The sequence below is a fragment of the Carassius auratus genome, unplaced genomic scaffold (assembly GCF_003368295.1).
Source record: "Carassius auratus strain Wakin unplaced genomic scaffold, ASM336829v1 scaf_tig00008558, whole genome shotgun sequence".
NCBI classification, from domain to species: Eukaryota; Metazoa; Chordata; class Actinopteri; order Cypriniformes; family Cyprinidae; genus Carassius; species Carassius auratus.
The window spans coordinates 46769-69517 of NW_020523957.1; the positions used below are offsets into that span (position 1 = coordinate 46769).

Sequence of the window (22749 nt, forward strand, 5' to 3'; positions counted from 1 at the left end):
ATATGATGACTTGGGTCTGTCACAACCTTCTGTAAGCAGAGTGATCACACAAACAATTACAGCACTTTTAGAACATCTTATTGTGTCGCAGTTCATTTCATTTCCACTGGACATTCCCACCTTGCAGGCTCAAAAACTACATTTATGAATATAGCAGGCTTATAGGTGTGCACAAGCAGGGGGAATGAACCGTTAATAGTTTGTGCTATACGCTCCTATGTCTGCTTCTTGTCCCTTGCTGTGACACCCGGTCCGAATAATCTTTTAAGAATGGCCTTGTAAACACTGTTTGGCTTTCTCGTTCTTCTTGGTTTTGATCCCATGTTTGATACATTAAAACCAACATTCAAACCGCCACTTCAGTCACTGTAATTGGAAAGAGTGAAACAATTTTTATCATTCTAAGCCAATCAAATACCTTATAGGATATTAAAAGCATGGTAAATTAAAAAAAAATATTTATATACACACATATAATGTGTGTACGTGTGTGTGTGTGTGTGTGTGAGAGAGAGAGAGAGAGAGAGAGAGAGAGAGAACGGTCAAATAGGAAAAATTACACATGTAAATTCAAATTGAGAATTAGAATAGAGCCTATACTTAAAATCACTCTTTTTTTCCATCTTGGACAACCAACCAATCACAGTCTTCAAAAGATTGTGTCATACATAGCAACGGGGTCAACCCCGCCTCCTCACTAAGATGAAAGTTTTTGTCTTTTCCTTACTCAGAGTTGCTCTTAGATCGATCCCGAATTGCTTTTAAGCTGAGACTCCTACGTAAACGTTTTTAAGCTAAATTAAGAGTTTTCTGAGAGGATTCTTAGAATCTTTATGAATACAGGCCCTGGACTTTACACCTCTGCCTGTAATATATCTGCTTTTTATTGCACTCTTTGGCCACCAGGTGGTATTGTGAGCAAATGAAGCCTCCAGAAATGAACCCTTTTGTCAACCACTTAGCCTAAAAGCTTAAAGCTTAATGAGGCTTCATCTCGCCATCACTAATCAGTTTCGTTATTAAATATGATAGTTTAATTCATGATTAAACACTCACAGAGCTTTTCTGCAGTTGATCACAGCTGGTATCAGTCTTCTTCTCCCCTCATCTGATGTGTTGTATTTCATGGGGTTCAGTTCATCCAGTGGCTCCTCTGACATCTGAATCATATAGGAGATTGTTGAGCAGTGAGCAGCAGAGAGTTTCTTTTCTGCGTATTTGTCTGATTTCACAAACTCTTGAATCTCTCTGGACAGAGTCTGATCTTTCACTTCCAGCAGACAGAGGAACAGATTAATGGATTCACCAGCTGAGAGAGAAGGATGATCATCTTTGATCTTCTCTTTAATGTACTGTGTGGTTCTCTTGATGCTATTTGAGTTGTTCTCTGTGCGTTTCAGTAGATCCTGTAAGAGTCTTTGATTGAACTCCATTGAGATGCCCAGCAGGAACCGAAGAAACAGATCCAGATGTCCATTCTCACTTTTGAGAGCTTTATCTACTGCTGATCTTAGTAGATTATACAGAGAGTCTTTGTCAAAGCGGTAAGATCTGAATTCATGCAGTGGCTCCATGTTCTTTGTTAAATAGCAGTAAAACACATAGAAAGCAGCGAGAAATTCCTGAATGCTCAGATGGATGAAACTGTAGACTTTCCTCTGATGAATCACAGATTCCTCTTTAAAGATCTCAGTGCAAATCCCAGAATACACTGAGGCATCAGCGAGGTTTATGCTGCTCTCAATCAGGTCCTCCTCATAGAACATCACATTGCCCCCCATCAGCTGTTTGAAAGCCACTTCAGCAAGTTTCACAATCACTTCTCTGTGATTTTCATACTTCTGCTTGCTCATGTTGATCTGAATCAGCAGGAAGTGGATGTACATTTCAGTCAGAGTTTGAGGGATTTTTGCACTCAGATCTTCTTTCAGGAGCTTCTGAAGCACAGTGGATGACATCCAACAGAAGACGGGGATGTGGCACATGATGTGGAGGCTTCTTGCTCTTCTGATGTGTAAGATGATTCTGCTGGCTTGATGCTCATCACTGATTCTCTTCCTGAAATATTCCTCCTTCTGAGGCTCATTGAATCCCTGAATTTCTGTCAGACGGTGGATGTATTCGGAGGGGATCTGATTGGCTGCTGCTGGTCTGGAGGTGATCCAGATGAGAGCAGAGGGAAGCAGCTCTCCTTTCATGAGCTTTGACATCAACACAGGCACTGATGAAGTCTCAGTCACATCACAAACTTCCTGATCATCTGAAAACATCAGTGTGATTCTGCTTTCATCCAGACCATCAAAGATGAACACAACTTTACACTCCTCATAAATCTGTGAGTCCAGATCTTGAAGTTCAGGATGAAAGTCCAGCAGAAGTCTGTGAAGACTGTACTGATGATCTCGGATCAAGTTCAGCTCTCGAAATGGAAGCACAAAGATGAAATCTACATCCTGATTGGCTTTTCCCTCGGCCCATTCCAGAATGAACTTCTGCACAGAGACGGTTTTTCCGATTCCAGCGATGCCTTTAGTAAGAACAGTTTTGATCGGCTCTTTCTCCTCACATCCTGCTTCAGCGGAGGCTTTAAAGATGTCATTGCAGTAGATTGTAGTGTCTTGTGAGTGTTGTGTTCTGGCTGTTTTCTCCATCTGTAAAACCTCATGTTCTTCATTCACTCCTTCTCTCTCTCCCTCTATGATGTAGAGCTGTGTGTAGATGCTGTTCAGGAGACTTTCATTCCCCTGGAATTTCAGACCCTCAAATAATCTCTCATACTTGTTCTTCATGCTGGTTTTGTGCTTCATTTTGACTATCTGTAGTTCATCATTCACTGGTTGAGGAGGATCCTGTTTTCCAGTCTGATAATCCTTATCCACCCTACACAAAAGTAAAAAAACTTTACAAAAATAAATAATTTAATCTATGATTATAACAAAAATTGAAATATTTTTTTCTTTTCCCAGTTTCACTAGATCAATTAAATTACCACTACATGTTTATCCTCACCTGGGGTCAGAGGTCACTGGTTCATTACTATAATTAGGAGGTTGAGGCATTGATTCTACACTCTTCATAGACACACAGCTGGGATCTGTTAATGAAGATCTTTGACTCCATTTTCTAAGAAAACACACAGAAATCATTCTGAGGTGGTTGATAGGGAAAAAAACATATCATGCATAGGCCTGCCTATAGAGTAGAGCTGCACGACTGATGGTTTAAAAGACTCTGATCTTGATTCAAGCACCCACACAATATTATTTCTAAATGACAAAAATTACAATATGTCCTATATACCTGTTTCACATTAATCACATCTGAACCATCAGCAGAGTATGAGCAGTGTGCATTTTGTCACTGACCATTTGAATAAATTAGATCAGTCAAAACACAGCCCGCTATGCTTGCATTGGGAAAAGTATGGTTCTCTGCATTTAACCCATCTTAATGAACACACAAAGTGTGAGCACACATTCAGAGCAGTGGGGAGCCATTTTTGGCGCCTTTGGAGCAGTTGGGTGTTGGGTTCTCGTTAAATGACTTGGTTCCTCCCCTGGTGAAATCAGCTGCTGAGTTCATGGGTGGAGCAAAAATATGGCAGGACTTTTACTCTTTGGCCCCTGGACTTTTGTCTTAAGTTTAAGCAGAGGTGGGAAGTCCAGGGGCCAAGGAGCGAAAGTCCTGCCATATTTTAGCAACTAAGATATCTTTCAGAAAAGCCAACTCTGTGCTATGAAAAGGCTTGAAGACAGACTGACAAATTTCTGAGATATGGTTCGTAATTAGAAAAGATTGTACTTGACAAAACACAATCTTTCCTAGTAGCTTAGAAATAAAAGGCACCGTGGAAATTTGTTCAGTAGGGAAAGCAAAGCAGAGCCAACAGACTCATTTAGCAATTTAAAATACAGAGTATGTGTCACAGGCCAGATAATGTAGGGGCGCCACTTGCCAACCGACACTCCTCTTCTACTATACCCCTCCCCTGAGGAGCTACCCCAACACCCACGGAGAACGGACAATAGAATAACAGTAATCCCAAGTATATTTATTTAAATTAAAAGGCAATCTCAAGGAAAGAGGTCAGGCCAACCGGCCCTCTTGCGTCGACAGGTCAGACTAGATATCAGCAATGGAGATTGGACTCGAGTGGCTGGACCAGCGAGACTTCAGCATAAACTGGTAAGCGGGACAGGTCAGTATGGGTTCAGTTTGTTCACTCTTCCTTCCTGAATACAGGACTGGATACAGTAGCGAGGATGTGGCTTGGTCCCCTGGCTCAACAGGGCTTCAGCATAGACTGAAACAAAATGGATTAGTTTGGATTCAATACGCTCACTTTATTCCTGAATACAGGACTTGGTGCAATAGCGAGAATGTGGCTCGGTTCCCTGACTCAACAGGACTTCAGCATAGACTGGTAGGCAGAGTGGATCAGTATGGATTCAGTATTCTCACTTCCTTCCTAGATACCGTATTTCTTCCTGGATACAGGACTGGGTGCAGTTGCAAGGATGTGGCTCGGTTCCCTGGCTCAACAGGACTTCAGCATAGACTGATAAACAAAATGGATTAGTATGGATTCAATATGCTCACTTTCTTCCTGAATACAGGACTGGATGAAGAAGCGAGAATATGGCTCGGTTCCCTGGCTCAACAGGACTTCAGCATAGACTGATAAACAAAATGGATTAGTATGGATTCAATATGCTCACTTTCTTGCTGAATACAGGACTTGGTGCAATAGCGAGAATGTGGCTCGGTTCCCTGACTCAACAGGACTTCATCATAGACTGGTAGGCAGAGTGGATCAGTATGGATTCAGTATTCTCACTTCCTTCCTAGATACCGTATTTCTTCCTGGATACAGGACTGGGTGCAGTTGCAAGGATGTGGCTCGGTTCCCTGGCTCAACAGGACTTCAGCATAGACTGATAAACAAAATGGATTAGTATGGATTCAATACGCTCACTTTCTTCCTGAATACAGGACTGGATGCAGTAGCGAGAATATGGCTCGGTTCCCTGGCTCAACAGGACTTCAGCATAGACTGATAAACAAAATGAATTAGTATGGATTCAATATGCTCACTTCCTTCCTGAATACAGGACTGGATGCAGTAGCGAGAATGTGGCTCGGTTCCCTGACTCAACAGGACTTCAGCATAGACTGGTAGGCAGAGTGGATCAGTATGGATTCAGTATGCTCACGCTTTCTTCCTGGATGCAGGACTAGATGCAGCAGCGGAGATGTGGCTCAGCGGGACTTCAGCATAAACTGGTAGGCAGCGCGGATAAGTATGGATTCAGTAGGAGTTCAGTAACATCGAAGATCTGTTCGGTTGGGTACCACACAATCTGCAACTTCCCTCCACTCGTGCATGCACTGCAAAACACTCAACTGCACACGTGAAGAAAATAACCAGCACTGCATTCACAAACCCCCAAACATTAAGGCAGCGTGCGGAGTGCGGCCCAGACGGAAACCCTGGCGGATGACAACTGTATTATAGATAAACAAGCTCTACACTGCAATTTCACATCCAAAACACTCCTCTTCTCCCACAGGATAATGCCTCCAGCCACAGTTACAGAGTTACAACCTCTTCAGAAATAGACAGAGTGTAATGACTTTCCCACCCAATGATACTACAGTGAATCCTCATGTCATTTTCGATAAGGAAAGACTGTCACTTATCTTTTTTTTAGTTACCCTGTGACATATAAAAGTGAAGTGACATTCAGCCAAGTATGGTGACCCATACTCAGAATTTGTGCTCTGCATTTAACCCATCCGAAATGCACACACACAGAGCAGTGAACACACACACTGTGAGCACACACCCGGAGCAGTGGGCAGCCATTTATGCTGCGGCGCCCGGGAGCAGTTGGGGGTTCGATGCCTTGCTCAAGGGCACCTAAGTCGTGGTATTGAAGGTGGAGAGAGAACTGTACATGCACTCCCCCCACCCACAATTCCGTCCGGCCCAAGACTAGAACCCACAACCCTTCGATTGGGAGTCCAACCCTCTAACCATTAGGCCACGACTTCCCTTCCCTCATTATGTATTACATAATGAGGGCAGAATTAAGTTTTGAGAGTAATAATTATTTCAGTGATGGATTGTAAAAATAAAATAGGATTAAAAGTCTCCCATAAAGCTAATAGGTGGGAAACAATGAACAGGTCAAGGTCATTTTAATGGTTACCACTCGAAGTTGTAATTTAGCAATTTTATCAGAAAAAAGCTCAAGAAGCTTTCACATAGAACATTTGAGGGATTTGGTATACAATTTACAGATGAATTTAGGACAGCATTTATAATGGAGAACAGGACTTTAGGCTTATTTTGGTTGTTTAAAATTAGACTAGAGAAGCATGCAGACTTTGCAGCAGTCTGGTAGGTCAGAAGATTATACTTAAGTCAAGTCACCTTTATTTATATAGCGCTTTTAACAATACAGATTGTGTCAAAGTAACTGAACAACATTAATTGGTAAAACAGTGTGTCAATAATTCAAAATGACAATAGTAAACACAAATTTCACAAATTCATTGTTATCATCCAGCTCAGTTCAGTTTAAATAGTATATTTGCAATCATGTCAACAAAGTTAACCTCAAGTGAAGATATTATTTTTTGTTGTTGTTAATTTTTGTTACGCTCTTCTACAGACTTGTCTTAATGAGCGAAATCTGGAGTTTTGACCAAAGGAGCAGTCACATTTAAAATTTCCAGCCATGTGTTGTTTAGCAGCTCAAGGACTTGGTCGATGTTTAAATCAGAAAGTGATGTGTCCAAAGACAACTGAGAGCTCAGTTCATTTAAAATTCAAATTCAAATTCAAATGAAACTAAGAGGAGACAGCCTATCAGCATCACCAATTGAAGAAAGCAGATTTGGCAGAAACAATGAAAATAACAAGAATCTTGTCCGAGATCATACACAGTATTCATGAGTGTTAAATTAACACTGCTCGGAGCATATATGGTGCCACTCTAAAAAAAAAAAAAAAAAAGTAGTGTTAAATTAACACTGAAGCAGTATTAAAGTTAATGAAATAAGTGATTCATTAAGTGCTGATTGAGCATTAGTGATGAACACCTTGTGTTAACAAGCAGAATTACTGAAGAAAAGAGAAACACAAGAAATACAACTGACTTCAGCCACAGCCTTAGATGAAATCAAATGAAATAAAAGAAGACATTCAATCTCTGAAGATCTCAGCGGGAAATGACTAATCATCGCCACAAACAGCAACAACAGCTTTTAAAAGTACTTCTATACCACAGCAAAAAAACACTTGCTTAACTAGTAAAGTTAGTAATAAAACAAGAACAATTACACAAATTACAAGCATAGATGAATACAACAAAACGTTACGAATATAAACAGTTGTGAATTATTCAGGTGCAGAAATGTAGACCTAATAGTTAAGTGTAAAATAACCCAATAGTGCTCACCACACAAATTAAATACAGATAAATTTTTGTTACAGCTATAGTGGTATTTAATTAGCAGACAGAAACCGATGTTTATTGGCTGCTGTCTCTTTGAGACCCACGTACCTAATACTGACTCACATCCGGTTTCTTTCCCAGCTGTTCACATTCACTTAAGACATAACCGACTTTGTTTACTAGAATACTTGCCAAAGCGGTTTAATTTAACATACTTTGTGTGTGTGTGTGTGTGTGACAGAGAAATCACACAATGTCTGAATCGCGGCACCCCTACATAATTTGTAGTGATATACCCCACTAACTCCGTAAATTCAAAAATAAAATCATTTGTCAGATGTGGAGCGCAATACACATCTAACAAAATAGGACCATTCCACTAAAGACTTATTAACTGAGCTTCAAAACTAGAAAAAACTTTTCCAACAGTTCTCTGACAGCGATAGAAAAAGTCTGTTTGTTCTCATGTTTATCCTCACCTGGGGTCAGAGGTCACTGGTTCACCTCTGAAATAAGGACGATCAGGCAATGATTCATCACTCTTCATAGACATACAACTGGGAACTGGAGATAAAGATCTTTGATTCCAGATTCTGACAAAACACAAAAATAATTCAGGTTATTTGCCCTTAATTATGCCTGCTGTTTCATTTATTGTTTGTGTGGATGGGCCATTTTTATTGATATTGTTCATTAATTTCCATCAGCATTTTCAGAGTAGATCCAATAGATTTATACTCGGTCACTGACACCCTGGGTCTCTCCAGCACTTTTGTCAAAAATTAACAACCAGCACATTTAAATGTAAAAAACAAAAACAAATCATCACAGTTTTTAGTGTCTATTTAAATAATACAAATCTGCTTCTATTTTAATCTCCAATATAACTAGCAAAATACACTAACTGGTTTTAAATTCGAGTTGTAAAGATGAGGAACGTTGTAACACAGTGTTACAAGATGCCATACTTTTATTCGGACTGTGCTATTTTATGACATTAGCAATGCAATTTACATTAATTGCTTTGATAAATTTTAATGAGAATGGTTCAGAATTTATTTCAAGAAATGGCTCATCTATTTGTCTCTGTTCTGTGGAGGAGGGGAGTTTTGTGATTGTCTGAATGTCTATTTGCCCCCTTAAACATAAGGACTCAGAGAGATGGTTTACAGTCAACAGTTTGTAGTTTTATTACAGGAAGCAGTGTAAACCAAAGCATGAGAACAGTCATTAGTAAAATTCAAATGGATAGATGGTAATGACATTACTAGTGATGTTACGTTTCATGCCGAGGCTTCCGAGCGTGTGTTGAGAAATCCCAGAAGCTTTCAAGCTTACTTTAGAGCTCAGTTCCAGTCCTCAGGACCCACTGCTCTGCACATTTTGTATGTCTCCCTTATTTGACACACCTTATTCAGATCATCATCTCATTAGGAGAGAGATCCATGAACTGAACTGAGAGTGTCAGATAAGATACACATACAAAATGTGCAGAGTAGTGGGTCCCAAGGACTGGAGTTGAGAACCACTATTTTAAATTGATGTCATTGATAATGTCCGAAAGGCCTCGCTTCCGCCTGACAGGTTCAGGAAGTAGTTTGAATCTTAGAGATTCCTCTGCCCAGTTAAACCCAGCCATTTTCAGTTTTAGAATAATAATATTGCCCCTCCTGTTCGTTATGACCAAAAACTTGATTTACACACATTTGATAGCCACATTAATTTTAAAGCCAATACGTTTATTACACAGTTATGTTTAGGGTTGGGTATCGTTTGAATTTTTATCGATTTCGATTCTGCTTATTGATTCCAATTCTTATTGATTCCTAGTTTCGATTCCAATGAGATAAAAAATCCAATATAAAAAAATAAAGTCAAACATTTAGATGTCAAACGTGTATTCGTTCTTTTTACAAAGCATTCTGTTGCAGCTGAATAACATGAGCAAAAATCAGTAGCCTACAAAACACTGCAAGAGGAATTTTGCCTGTGCTTAAAAAAGAAAATAACATAGCAAAAACAACTAATTAACCCTTGTGGATTGTTCAAATTCACTGCCCTTTCGGTATGTTCGGGATGAAAACATCCACTCAATTAAACAATCAATTAAAAAAAAAATTTCCTTTTTTTTTTTTTGCATAAATCTGTTAATCAACTTCAGTCCTGATCAAAACTACCAAATGTTTTTAAAAAATCCAAGATTTTAACTCTTTAATTGCCAAGTTCATAAATGATGTCACTGATTTGGGGGAAAAAAACACACACAAAATGACTTATTTTCAATATAAAAGTAATTGTGGCTGGATTATTTTTTTTTTTAACTTTTTTTAACAGTCTTGGTCATGTCAAAGATTAGTAGCAACATTGGCTTTGAAGCATTTTTAGTTTTTGTTCAGCATTACATTTAATTTTTTTCTCCCTAATTTGTTGTTGGTGGCTGTTTTTGCCCCATTGACTTCCATTATAACTACATTTTTTTATTGCAAAAAATGGCTTCTGGTCTGAGTGAACGCTGGCGTGTGTATCTGCCGCTGCTCTCCGGCATTTTTAGACTTTTTTAAAAGTTTTAAAAAGTTTTTTTTTTTTTTTTTTTTTACCTGCAAATTTTTAAACTATTTTAACGAATTTAAAAGGATTTGAAAAAGGACTGTCCTCACAGGTTTGGAGACTAAACTCACATCCGTTCTGTTTATTCTGCTGTTTCCTGCGAAAGACGCGAAACAGGCTTATCTCAACTGGTTCTTGTCGTCTGTTCATGGTTTGGAAACTATGCAACTGACTTCTCTGCCGTTCTTGTCAAGATCTTCACGAAAGGACGCACACCAGGGTGATACCACCTGATTCCTGTGTTTTGTTCGTCCATGGTAGGATTGAATGTCCACTATTAACTCTGGATTGCGAGCGGAAAATATAAATGTTATCCCTTTTGTTTTTCTTGATGTGTTTGACTCTCCCTGCTGATCATCGTCAATTTCAATCAGATTTTCTCTGTCTGCCTGCATACTCAGACCATTGTTTTATCTTCGATATGGCTTTATACTATTCATCATCCGACTTGCTACGTTTAAAATCCTCGTACCGCCTGCCAGTCGGAGTTTATAATCAATGTGCTGCCCTGGGAATTACGCGTCGACCACGGTATGTGCATCGTGGATCACGTCGCTGTTATAGCAGTTTTCAGATGGCTTCTTCTGACAGTCATGTTCCAGTCATCTGGTCTTCTCGTCGTCATCAACTGAATGATCTAAATGATAAACAATGTAAACAATCTTAGCGTGTTAAAATACACTGCCAGTGTCCCGTTGGAAAAGACTGAAATCACCTCCATAAAAATGGGTCTCTTAAATGCACGATCTATATCTAACAAGGCCTTTATTTTGAATGATTTTATGATGTCATGTTCGCTTGACTTTTTCTTTATTACTGAGACTTGGTTGAATCCTGGTGATCAGATGGCTTTGGGTGAGTTGACACCACCAGGCTGTGACTCTTTGAACTCTCCTCGGACCGCAGGACGAGGAGGTGGGGTTGCCACTGTTTTCCGTAACACTTTTAAATGCAGACTACTATCCACACAAATCTATTCGAGTTTCGAGGTACAGCTACTAAAGATTGATACTCTGGATTCTTTTTTCTGTGCTTTGGTATATAGACCGCCCAAATGGAATAAGGATTTCATCCAGCAATTTTCTGATTTTCTCTCTGGTTTGATGTCTCGCTGTGATAAACTTTTGGTCCTTGGGGATTTTAATGTCCATTTATGCTGCCCATCAATGCCATTGGTTAATGAATTTCTTTCTCTTATTGAGACTTTTAATTTAACACAACATGTTTTTGGTTCTACTCATATGAAAGGTCACACATTAGATCTTGTGTTATCATTTGGTATTTCAGTATCAAATCTGGAGGTTTCAGATGTAGGTATTTCTGACCATTATTCAGTGGTATTCGATGCTGTTTGTTCTTATATCTATCCAATCTCTTCTCAGCCTTTACATTATGCTAGGTCCATCAATTATACAACTGCAAACCTTTTTTCAGAATTTTATTTATCTCATGTTACAGACAAAATCGATGGAGAGGACATTGAGGTGCAGGTTGAGGTTTTTACTAAGTCTTGCACTTTTGCTTTAGATTGTGTTGCCCCTCTTAAACTAAAGAAACACAAGGGAATCTCTCAACCTTGGCTAAATAATGTAACACGCACTTTTAGAAAAGAATGTAGAAAAGCTGAACGCAAGTGGAAGAGAGATAAACTTCAAATTTCATCTGAAATGTTAAAAAATTCTTTGGCTAACTATCAGAAAGTAGTAAAGGAGGAAAAAATGAAATTTTTCTCTAAGGTAATTTCAGATAATGCAAACCGGCCAAAAGTACTGTTTAACACAATTGATTCCATTTTAAACCCCCCAAGGAATGTCATGAGAGATGCCACACAAGAAACTTGTGAAGAATTTTTATTGTTTTTTACTCAAAAAATTGAGAAGATCAGAAGTGAAATTGTACCTTTACAATCCTGTTCATCAATTAATCCTGCGCTGTCTAATATTTTTTCAAACTTTGAACCGGTTTCCTCAGCGCAGTTAGCAGATATTGTCTGTAAAATGAACGGAGGTAGTTGCAGACTGGATGTTCTACCTACTCATCTTTTTAAAGATGTTTTCTCTACTGTGAGTTCTAGCCTAACAGCTATAATTAACAGCTCTTTGATGAGTGGAGTAGTACCTAAAAGTTTCAAACATGCAATTCTTCATCCCTTGTTAAAAAAACCTAATTTGGATCATACAGTCCATAACAACTTTAGGCCAATTTCTAAATTGCCTTTTATTTCCAAGATTTTAGAGAAAGTGGTCTATTCGCAGCTATATTCATATCTGAATACTTATGATATTTTAGATACATTCCAGTCGGGCTTTAGGACCTGTCATAGCACAGAATCTGCACTGCTCAAGGTCACTAATTATATTTTATTATCGTTGGACTCCGGATCACATGTTGTTCTGGTTTTATTGGATCTGAGTGCTGCCTTCGATACGATAGACCATGAAATTCTTCTCAATCGGCTGGAGTGTTGGGTTGGTGTCCAGGGTATAGCTCTACAGTGGTTTGCATCATATTTAAGAGACAGGACAGTTGCTGTGAATTTGGGAGACTTCTCTTCCACATTGGCCCCTTTAGTTTGTGGTGTCCCTCAGGGGTCGATTTTGGGACCGTTGCTGTTTTCTCTTTACATGCTTCCTCTAAGCGCTATTTTTCGGAAGTATAGTATTTCATATCACTGTTATGCAGACGATCTCCAGTTTTACCTTCCTGTGAGCTTAGATAAAACCTGTTCACTGAACAAAGCACAGGAATGTTACAGTGACATTAAACTCTGGCTATCTAGCAACTTTCTCCAATTAAATGAGAGTAAAACTGAGGTTTTGATTGTAGGCTCTCCCGTCTCACCTGCCTTTCCTGATCATTTAGGATCCTTATCCCTAAAGACTGCGAATCATGTAAAGAGTTTAGGGGTTATTATGGACTCATCACTTAACTTTAAGAAACAGATTGGTGCCGTTGTTAAAGGTAGCTTTTTTAACCTGAGATCAATTGCTAAAGTAAAGCATTTTTTATCCAGTAAGGATTTGGAAATTGTGGTTCACTCCTTTATCACATCTAAGCTTGACTATTGTAATTCTCTATATATTGGTCTTCCCCAGACTTTGCTTGCCCGCTTGCAGTTAGTGCAGAATGCAGCAGCAAGGCTGTTAATGGGGGTGAGAAAGAGAGACCATATTACTCCTGTACTACAATCCTTACATTGGCTTCCGGTCAAATTCAGGATTGATTTTAAAATTCTCTTGTTTGTCTACAAGGCGCTGTCAGGCCTTGCACCCCAGTACATCAGTGATCTTATTGTTCCTTACTCTCCTTCTAGAGTCCTTAGGTCTACCGATCAACGGCTTTTAAAGGTCCCTCGTTGTAGTCTAAAATCAAAAGGAGATCGAGCTTTTTCTGTAGTAGGTCCCAAACTCTGGAATAGTCTCCCATTCCATGTGAGGTCAGCTCCATCGGTAACAACTTTTAAGTCCTATTTAAAAACGTATTTGTTTTCTTTAGCTTTTGAATAAGTATGTTTATTTTATTGTATGATTTTAATTTTATTAATTTTGTAAAGCACTTTGGGGCAGCGTCTGTTGTTTAAAAATGTGCTATATAAATAAAGTTGCTTGCTTGCTTGCTTGCTTGCAAAGCCATGACACCATATAATCATGCATTCTTGATTGTTTGTGGTTTTCCGTTTTGGGAAGAGGTAAAATTTGTTATTTTTACAGTTGATCACTAGGTGGGACCATTAACCCTTTAGATAGGCCTGTGCAAAAAAAGGCTTAGTTTCTGGCTTGTATATGGAGTTATATGGAGTATAACACCAAATTATAGTGTTTGTATGTGTGTGAGATTCTCGATTGTTGGTGGTTTTCCCTGTTGGGAAGAGGTAACATTTGTTATTTTTTACAGTTGATCACAAGGTGGGACCATTAACCATTTAGATAGGCCTTTGCAAAAAAAAGCTTAGTTTCTAAGAGAGAGAGAGTGTGTGTGAGAGAGACCTTTGCACACTTACCTTGATGTATTTCAGAAAATCACAATGTACACCTCAGCTCTCAGAACTACATGGAGTCAACAAATGTGTATTTATGCACCTGCTGCCTTTTAATGGTGGTGAAAGTATTCGGTTGTTAAGTGATGACGTAAGAAGCACTGTTTCCGGGTCCAGGCCAACTCGCTACACTTGAGAATATGACCTCAGCAGCCGTTTATGAGCACTGTTTATTCATATTGATAGTTTAAGTTAAACACTTTCAAACTTACGATATACACTACAGTCCTGTGCTCACAGCGTCCCAAACACAAATAATTTTTATATATTTTTTTAATATTTATATTTTCATTTTCTGGCTATCTGGGACTTCGGTATGGAGTTAAAGGTTAATATTATAACTTTTTCGCTAGTATTCTATCACATTGTGAGTTTATATTTGCACATTTTGTTGTTTTCTCGTGGTAACTGATAGAGCGTTTGGACACTGAAGCGCTGCTACGTGACGTCAGACTTAACAAGCGAATAGACTAAACAGAAGCAAAGTACGTGGACTTAAACACTTGCATGCCATCGTGCTGGTAATTTAATGGTGAGAAAAGCAGCAAGCAACACGAGAAAGGGCTTGACTTGTACCAAAAGTTTTAGAAATGATTATGTAGCTTGACCCCTCCAGTGAGCTGCAGCTTATTTGAAGTTGGTATTGCATTTTGGTTCATAATACATTATGTTCATAAATTTGATGCAAAGTAGATTTTCTTTACAGGTTTTGGGGGTTTTAAACTGGCTTTCCCATCAAGAAAAGACGAGCATTTCACATATAGGCCATTTGTACTTTTCACCATCAAAAGGCAGCAGGTGCATAAACACACTTCTTTTTTTATTGTTTACTCCATGTAGTTCTGAGAGCATGAGGTGCATATTTGGATTTTTTCAGATACTGTACATCAAGGTAAGTGCACGAAGGTCTCTCTCACACCCTCTCTTTCTCTCTCTGTCTCTCTCTCTCTCACACACACAAACACACACACACACACACACACACACACACACACACACACACACACACACACACACACACTATAATTTGCTATTATACTCCATATAACTCCATATACATGCCAGAAACTAAGCCTTTTTTTTGCACAGGCCTATCTAAAGGGTTAATGGTCCCACCTAGTGATCAACTGTAAAAAATAACAAATGTTACCTCTTCCCAACAGGGAAAACCACCAACAATCAAGAATGTCACACACACACAAACACTATACTTTGCTGTTATACTCCATATAACTCCATATACAAGCCAGAGACTAAGTCTTTTTTTTTGCACAGGCCTATCTAAAGTGTTAATGGTCCCACCTAGTGATCAACTGTAAAAATAAAAATGTTTACCTCTTCCCAAAAGGGAAAACCACAAACAATCAAGAATGCATGATTATATGGTGTCATGACTTTGCAATCAAAAAATGTGGTTATAATGGAAGTCAATGGGGCAAAAACAGCCACCAACAACAAATTAGGGAGAAAAAATTAAAATCTAATGCTGCACAAAAACTAACAATGCATCAAAGCCAATCTTGTTACTAATCTTTGACATGCCCAAGACTGTGATAAAAGGTCAAAAAAATATCCAGTCCACAATCACTTTTTATATTGAAAATAAGTAATTTTGTGTGTTCTTTTCCCCAATTCAGTGACATCATTTATGAACTTGGTAATTAAAGAGTTAAAATCTTGGAATTTTTTAAACATTTGGTAGTTTTGATCAGGACTGAGGTTGATTAATAGATTTATGCAAACAAAAAATCTGATAGATTTTTACAGCAGTTTAGTGGATGTTTTCATCCACAAACATACCGAAAGGGTAGTGAATTTGCCCACATTGTACCATTGAGTTTTTGATTTGATTTGTTTGATTTGTCACCAAAAATCATTCCATTAGCTCAAACACAGAGAAAGTTGTGGCCAAAATAAGACTCAACTTTACCCCCTAGTGGACGAAAACGTCCCCTACAATGCATAAGGGTTAATATACATTTCAAATATTAAAGTGTTAAAGACAAGTAAACAGTCAGTAATAAGATAGGAACATACAAATCAATTAGCAATATCATAAATACAACTAAACAAAATTTCAGGTACAGAAACTGTAATTAAAAGTTTAAAAACACTGCATAGTTTTCTTTTTATAAATAAAATAAAGATTAATCAATTAAAGTTATTAAATGTATTCAGTCAAGGTCAGTGAATGATTTTCTTTTGTTCTTTGATTAACATTAATAACAGGCAGTGCGTTTATTAGGCTGTTGTCTCTTTAAGCAAAAACACTGTACATGTGTGTTTTCTTTCTCATCTGTTTATGTTCACGTAAGACAAAAACGGCTGTGTTTATGATGATATACTGATGTAGTTTTCATGTAGAAGTCAGTTTCGGCACAGAACAACCTTTTCTACAGTGGAAATACAAGGAACGGTCCGAGAACGCACAAAAAACCCAGGAACCAGCAGTGCGAAACCGACCGCTGCTCTCTGTGCACGCGCTTGCGCTTCATGTGCGCTGCACACAAACAATGTGCAAATTATTTCTGTTCCTGCACTTAATCATTTTTAATTAAATTGAAATGCGAACGCAGGAATCGTTAAGCAGAATTTAAATGCACGCGTCTTGTCGAATACCCGGTTCTTGGAAATTTGGAACCGATTCTAAAATGGAACCGGTTTTCGATACCCATCCCTAGTTATGTTATAAAATCAGTATGTCACCAGAAAGTTCACATAATATTCAAATAAATAGATTAGTCTATGTGGTTATTGTTTTTTTTTCAGCAATATTTCTAAGCCTTAACCTCAGCCTGTTAAATTCCACTGAATGATTTCTTCACGCATTGGATTAAGTGGATTGCAGATGTGCTCCAGTCAAAGCAATTGACTGATTCAGGCCATGTCCACACTACGTTTGAAAACGTATATTTTGCTCTCTGTTTTGGCCTTCTGTCCACACTGAGACGGCATTTTAGGTCAACGAAAACGTAGCTTTTGGATAAATTTGAAATACACAGTCTTCGCGTTGTAGTGTGGACTGTGAAAATGGAGGCTTTTGAATAAGATGATGCAAGTTTAGTCATGTGATACATATACAAATAGATATCCGTGTTTATACTGGTATTGTGCATGTTATGTGCTACGTACTTTCACGCTATTACTATAGATATATTTTATTTTGTACACTCTTCATATCACAGTCCTGCAAAGATGAAAGCAAATTTACTTGCAATCTTTATTTGCGGCAAAACATGAGGACAGTTGTGTTCTAGATCAGACGTACAATCGTGATTGTGTGCTACCTGGACATGTCAGTAAATGGAGAGTTCTTTTCGTGAATAAAATAAATGACATTTCCTGTCAGAAAAACTGCATGAAAACTTATTGTTTATTCCATGTGTAACATCTGCAGTGAGCTTTTTTGAGGATTTATGGATGTGCAGAAACCGAATTAAACATTTTCTGATTTTTGCATGAGACGCTTATGGAAAACGCTAGTGTGGACGGGGAGCGTTTTAAAATCAAAACGTCATTTTCAAATGTATCCGGATTAATATAGACGTAGCCTCAAATTATGTGGTCTGACTGAACCTCCAATTAACAATTCAAGATGGCCTTTGTTATCAGTAACCATAACGACAGTGACCAAAGTAATATAAAAGATGACAATGTCCATAAAACCGAAAAGTCTTATCATTTATGACAAGCCAAGAGTCCATTCGAGCTGTGAGTCCATTGATCAAATCTTCAATAACCAACAGCAGTGACACATGACTAACTTTCAGATGGCACACAGCTCTTATCTCTGTACGTCAACGAAACCACACATAATTTACCTGCAACTGACAATATACACGTTTGTGCTGCAGAGCAGTTCTCTCTTGCACTGTTTTTTCTGTGAATGCAGTTGTGAAACCTGAAAATTACTGGTGTGAATTCAGTTACAGATTGTGGCTGTCACTCCTGTAAATAACCGCACTGTGTGTGAGCGTAATCATATTAAGGACTCGGATACAGGACGGACAACTGTATTCTGCTGCTGTTTGAACATTTTCAAAACAGAAGCAGGTTAAATCAGATCAATGTCTCTCATAATAGTGGATTTTGTCTCACCTGGGCTCAAAGGTCACTGGTTCATCACTGAGTACAGGAGGACGAGGAGTTAATCTTCCACTCTTTATAGACACACTGTTGTGTCTCTCACTGTTTTCTCTGTTATCCATAGATACTGATATGAGGCCTGTATACAAAAACAAAACAAATGATAACATAATACATCCATTATTTCTACAAAACAAGCTAAATAATAGTGCTAAAGAAAGTAGTGTTGTAAAATAATAATAGATAATTACTTCTATGCTTAAATCAGTCCTAAAGGTTCAGCTGATTTAGGCAATATGGGTCAGGCAGACATGTGCCTATTACTTTGCTAGTGAATCTGGCAAAGAGTTTAATGATTTCAGCCTGCAGTAGCTTGTGCTCATCAACATTAACATTATGAAGAAACAAACTTGTGTAGGTTCATCATGAGTGAGACTTTAGTGATGGATGTTTCAGCACTGTGTTGACTGTCAAGTCAAGTCACCTTAATTTATATAGCGCTTTAAACAAAATACATTGCGTCAAAGCAACTGAACAACATTCATTAGAAAAACAGTGTGTCAATAATGCAGAATGATAGTTAAAGGCAGTTCATCATTGAATTCAGTGATGTCATCTCTGTTCAGTTAAATAGTGTCTGTGCATTTATTTGCAATCAAGTCAATGATATCGCTGTAGATGAAGTGACCCCAACTAAGCAAGCCATAGGTGACAGCGGCAAGGAACCGAAACTCCATCGGTGACAGAATGGAGAAAAAAACCTTGGGAGAAACCAGGCTCAGTTGGGTGGGGGGGGGTCAGTTCTCCTCTGACCAGACGAAACCAGTAGTTCAATTCCAGGCTGCAGCAAAGTCAGATTGTGCAGAAGAATCATCTGTTTCCTGTGGTCTTGTCCTGGTGCTCCTCTGAGACAAGGTCTTTACAGGGGATCTGTATCTGGGCTCTAGTTGTCCTGGTCTCCGCTGTCTTTCAGGGATGTAGAGGTCCTTTCTAGGTGCTGATCCACCATCTGGTCTGGATACGTACTGGATCCGGCTGACTGCAGTGACCCTAGGTTTCTGGCTGGCTTTCTAAGGAAAGATTGCGATCAAATAGCACACCTAGGTTCCTACGTGATGACGAAGAATTGACAGAGCAACCATCAAGTCTTAGACAGTGTTCTAGGTTATTACAAGCAGAGTTTTTAGGTCCTATAATTAACACCTCTGTTTTTCAGAATTTAGCAGTAAGAAATTACTCGTCATCCAGTTTTTTATATCGACTATGCATTCCATTAGTTTTTCAAATTGGTGTGTTTCACCAGGGCGCGAAGAAATATAGAGCTGAGTATCATCAGCATAACAGTGAAAGCTAACACCATGTTTCCTGATGATATCTCCCAAGGGTAACATATAAAGCGTGAAGAGTAGCGGCCCTAGTACTGAGCCTTGAGGTACTCCATACTGCACTTGTGATCGATATGATACATCTTCATTCACTGCTACGAACTGATGGCGGTCATATAAGTACGATTTAAACCATGCTAATGCACTTCCACTGATGCCAACAAAGTGTTCAAGTCTATGCAAAAGAATGCTGTGGTCAATTGTGTCAAACGCAGCACTAAGATCCAATAAAACTAAAAGAGAGATACACCCACGATCAGATGATAAGAGCAGATCATTTGTAACTCTAAGGAGAGCAATCTCAGTACTATGATACGGTCTAAATCCTTACTGGAAATCCTCACATATACCATTTTTCTCTAAGAAAGAATATAATTGTGAGGATACCACCTTTTCTAGTATCTTGGACAGAAAAGGGAGATTCTTACTGATAATTACTGTCTGTCATGAGGAATCATGAGGAAAGTATCCAAACCTGAAAATAACAAACAGTGCTTGAGAACTTCAGGATGAGTAGAGAAATATTTCATAGACTATGTAATGGTATCACTGCTTGAGCCCCTCACTGAACTGCTAAAACGCATAAGCAGCATTTTTTAAAGCTTGTCTTCCTCCATTTCAAAATAAGTGTGTGTTCAAAAAATAATGAAATGCTTACATTACTTCACTGGCCAGTGGAGCGAACAAACCCTGTTTTATCACACTCCGTTTTACCTTGCTCCAAAAGCTAAAACAATTTTCTTTCTTTAAAATGGTTACATTAATCATGTTTATTTATTGTGTTTTCTTTTTTTTCTTTCTTTTTTTTGTGTGGAATCACTAAATAATGCAAACTTGACTCAATGCTTCACTTCCACTTTAAGATGTTCAGATATTACTTGACATCAGAGACATGTTAATTTTAACCAGAGTAACATCCACACCTAAAAAAAAGGACAGTATTGATTTGACTTTGGGTACTGCAAAAACATGAACAAATGATTGATAAATTATAAAATAGAAAATAGGGTGAATTCAGGTTTACAATTGATTAATAGTTTCCACTTTTAGACTGTGAACTGCAAAAAAACATTAACAAATGTTTAATAAATTATTTAAGATGTCAACATAGTAGAAGTCAACACAACAAAGACCAAATATATGATCTTTACAGACTGTGATTGTGAATTAATGAAAATATTAACATAAACAGTTTGTAAACTGCTTAAAATTACTAATTAAGCTATATTTTCACAACATTTGTAAATGTAAAAGAGCTTTAGCTAATAAGTGAACTGAAGTTCAAGCATTCAACAGTACATTAACAAATATGCTTGTAATCATTGTATGATTTCTATTAAAATCATTTGTAGATTTTCAAAACGCATTGAAAGTTTAATGATTTAAACATCAACTAATGATCAGTTATAACATTATATAATGTTTGTCAATTTTATTAATGAAGCTTTTAATCATTGTAAAATATCCATCAAAATAATTTGAAGATTTATAAATGCATGATCTTATGAAATGAAGGTTTAATGGCATTTCTAAGCATTTCAATTTACATTTAACTAACGATCTGATAATCATTTGGTAACGTCAGTGTTCCTCTGGCTCAGTGGTAGAGCATTGCATTAACAGTGCAAAAGGTTGTGGGATCAATTACCAGGGGAACACACACTCGTGTATGTGTGTGTATGAAATAAGTTAACCATTATATAATGTTTGTTAATGAAAATGTATTATAAAGTGTTACCAAAATGAGAAATTAAACAGGGGAGAAAAGTATGTTTTGAAAATATCTGAAGTTACATATTTTCAATATCAATTATATGATAATAATCATGATATCAGAAGCAAATAACTCACCTTCAAGAGTGACACTGTCTCTGAAATGGAGTCGTCTTATACAAGGAATTTTACTTTCGATCTGAAGTGCTTCCTGAAGGAGAGTCGCTATACCTGTACTTCCAGCAGGTTACAGGTCAGGGATCACCTGGTCCGGTTCATGAAACCCTGAAGTGGTTTGAGTCTGAAGAGTTTCTACATGTGCACTGACTGGAAAACACTCCACTGGACTTTGCACCTAAAAAAGATATGAAAGATCTGAGGAGTAAAATATATGAGGAGATAGAAATGAAAAACTGGAGAACAAACCATGACATTTTATTTATTTATTTGTTGTTTATTTGAATAGGGACAGATACAAAATTAAACATAGATTATACATAAAGAACAATCTGATGCATGTATCACAGTGTTTATAGCCATAGGCTAATTCGCAACACCTGTCCTTAGAAGAGCTTTTAACAGTCAAGATAATGAGAAAAAAAAAAATTACAGCGAATACAATGAAATGTCCAGAAACCAGTTAGCACCAATAAAGATAAGTAGAGAATTAGAGAATTTGCTGGGGGAAACAACTACTGGGAAAGCGCACAGGAAAAATACTGAGATAAGTGAAAGTCTTTAATATAAACATTTACTTACATTTCTTCTGCCCATACTCCAGACCAGTAGGTGGTGATAATGCACATTTACATTGGTATGTCAACTACCAAAAAAACAAGAAAATAATGTATTTTATAATTCCAAATTAACATATTACAACAATTACGAAATGACAGGGGGCAAATGGACATAATATCAAGTGGTCAAAAGATTTACACAAATCAACAAAATATAAATATAAAAAAGCTAATTCCTTACAACAGACTCAAGAATTAAAACGGTATAGATTCATTTTAGTTCAAGGTTTTTTACATATTCCTAAAGGAAGTAAAAAGGACTTTGGTATAAAAGTTGTGATATAAAAGATTTGGAGAATGGTCAATAATAAAATGGAAGCAGAATAGATTATGAGTCTACATCCGCTCCTGAAGCCTGAGATCTCTCACAGAGAGGCACAAAATCACTTAGTTATGAAAAATCCAAGTGCTCCTTCTCTTTCTGTTTTTCTTATTAGTCTATATTGCTTGTTATATATGCTATAACAAGTTCCAAAGTCACTTTGTCACAGTGGGGGGGGGGGGGTCTAAGTGTAGAAATGTCACGGTTCAAGAGCACAACTAAAGTAAACACTGATCTCCATCATGGTAGTGAAAAAACACCTAAACCTCTTTAACTCTCAGTAAGATTTTCTATAGATATCTGACAGAAATAAAGTCGGTCTGGTTAGTAATGTGAATCT

At 37.8% G+C, this 22749-nt stretch overlaps 1 protein-coding gene across 1 annotated transcript in view; it reads right to left on the reverse strand.

The window, feature by feature from the left end:
• Positions 1 to 21524, reverse strand: part of LOC113072146 (NACHT, LRR and PYD domains-containing protein 3-like) — a 55017-nt gene extending 33493 nt beyond the window's left edge. Inside the window, exons 1-5 of the mRNA XM_026245273.1 lie at positions 21429 to 21524; positions 18205 to 18331; positions 7943 to 8056; positions 3010 to 3123; positions 1057 to 2880 (exon numbers count right to left, since the gene is read on the reverse strand). Of these exons, the coding sequence (XP_026101058.1) occupies positions 1057 to 2880; positions 3010 to 3123; positions 7943 to 8056; positions 18205 to 18314 (2162 nt within the window). The 5' untranslated portion in view covers positions 18315 to 18331; positions 21429 to 21524. The remainder of the gene's footprint in view (positions 1 to 1056; positions 2881 to 3009; positions 3124 to 7942; positions 8057 to 18204; positions 18332 to 21428) is intronic.
• Positions 21525 to 22749: the final 1225 nt, after the last annotated feature.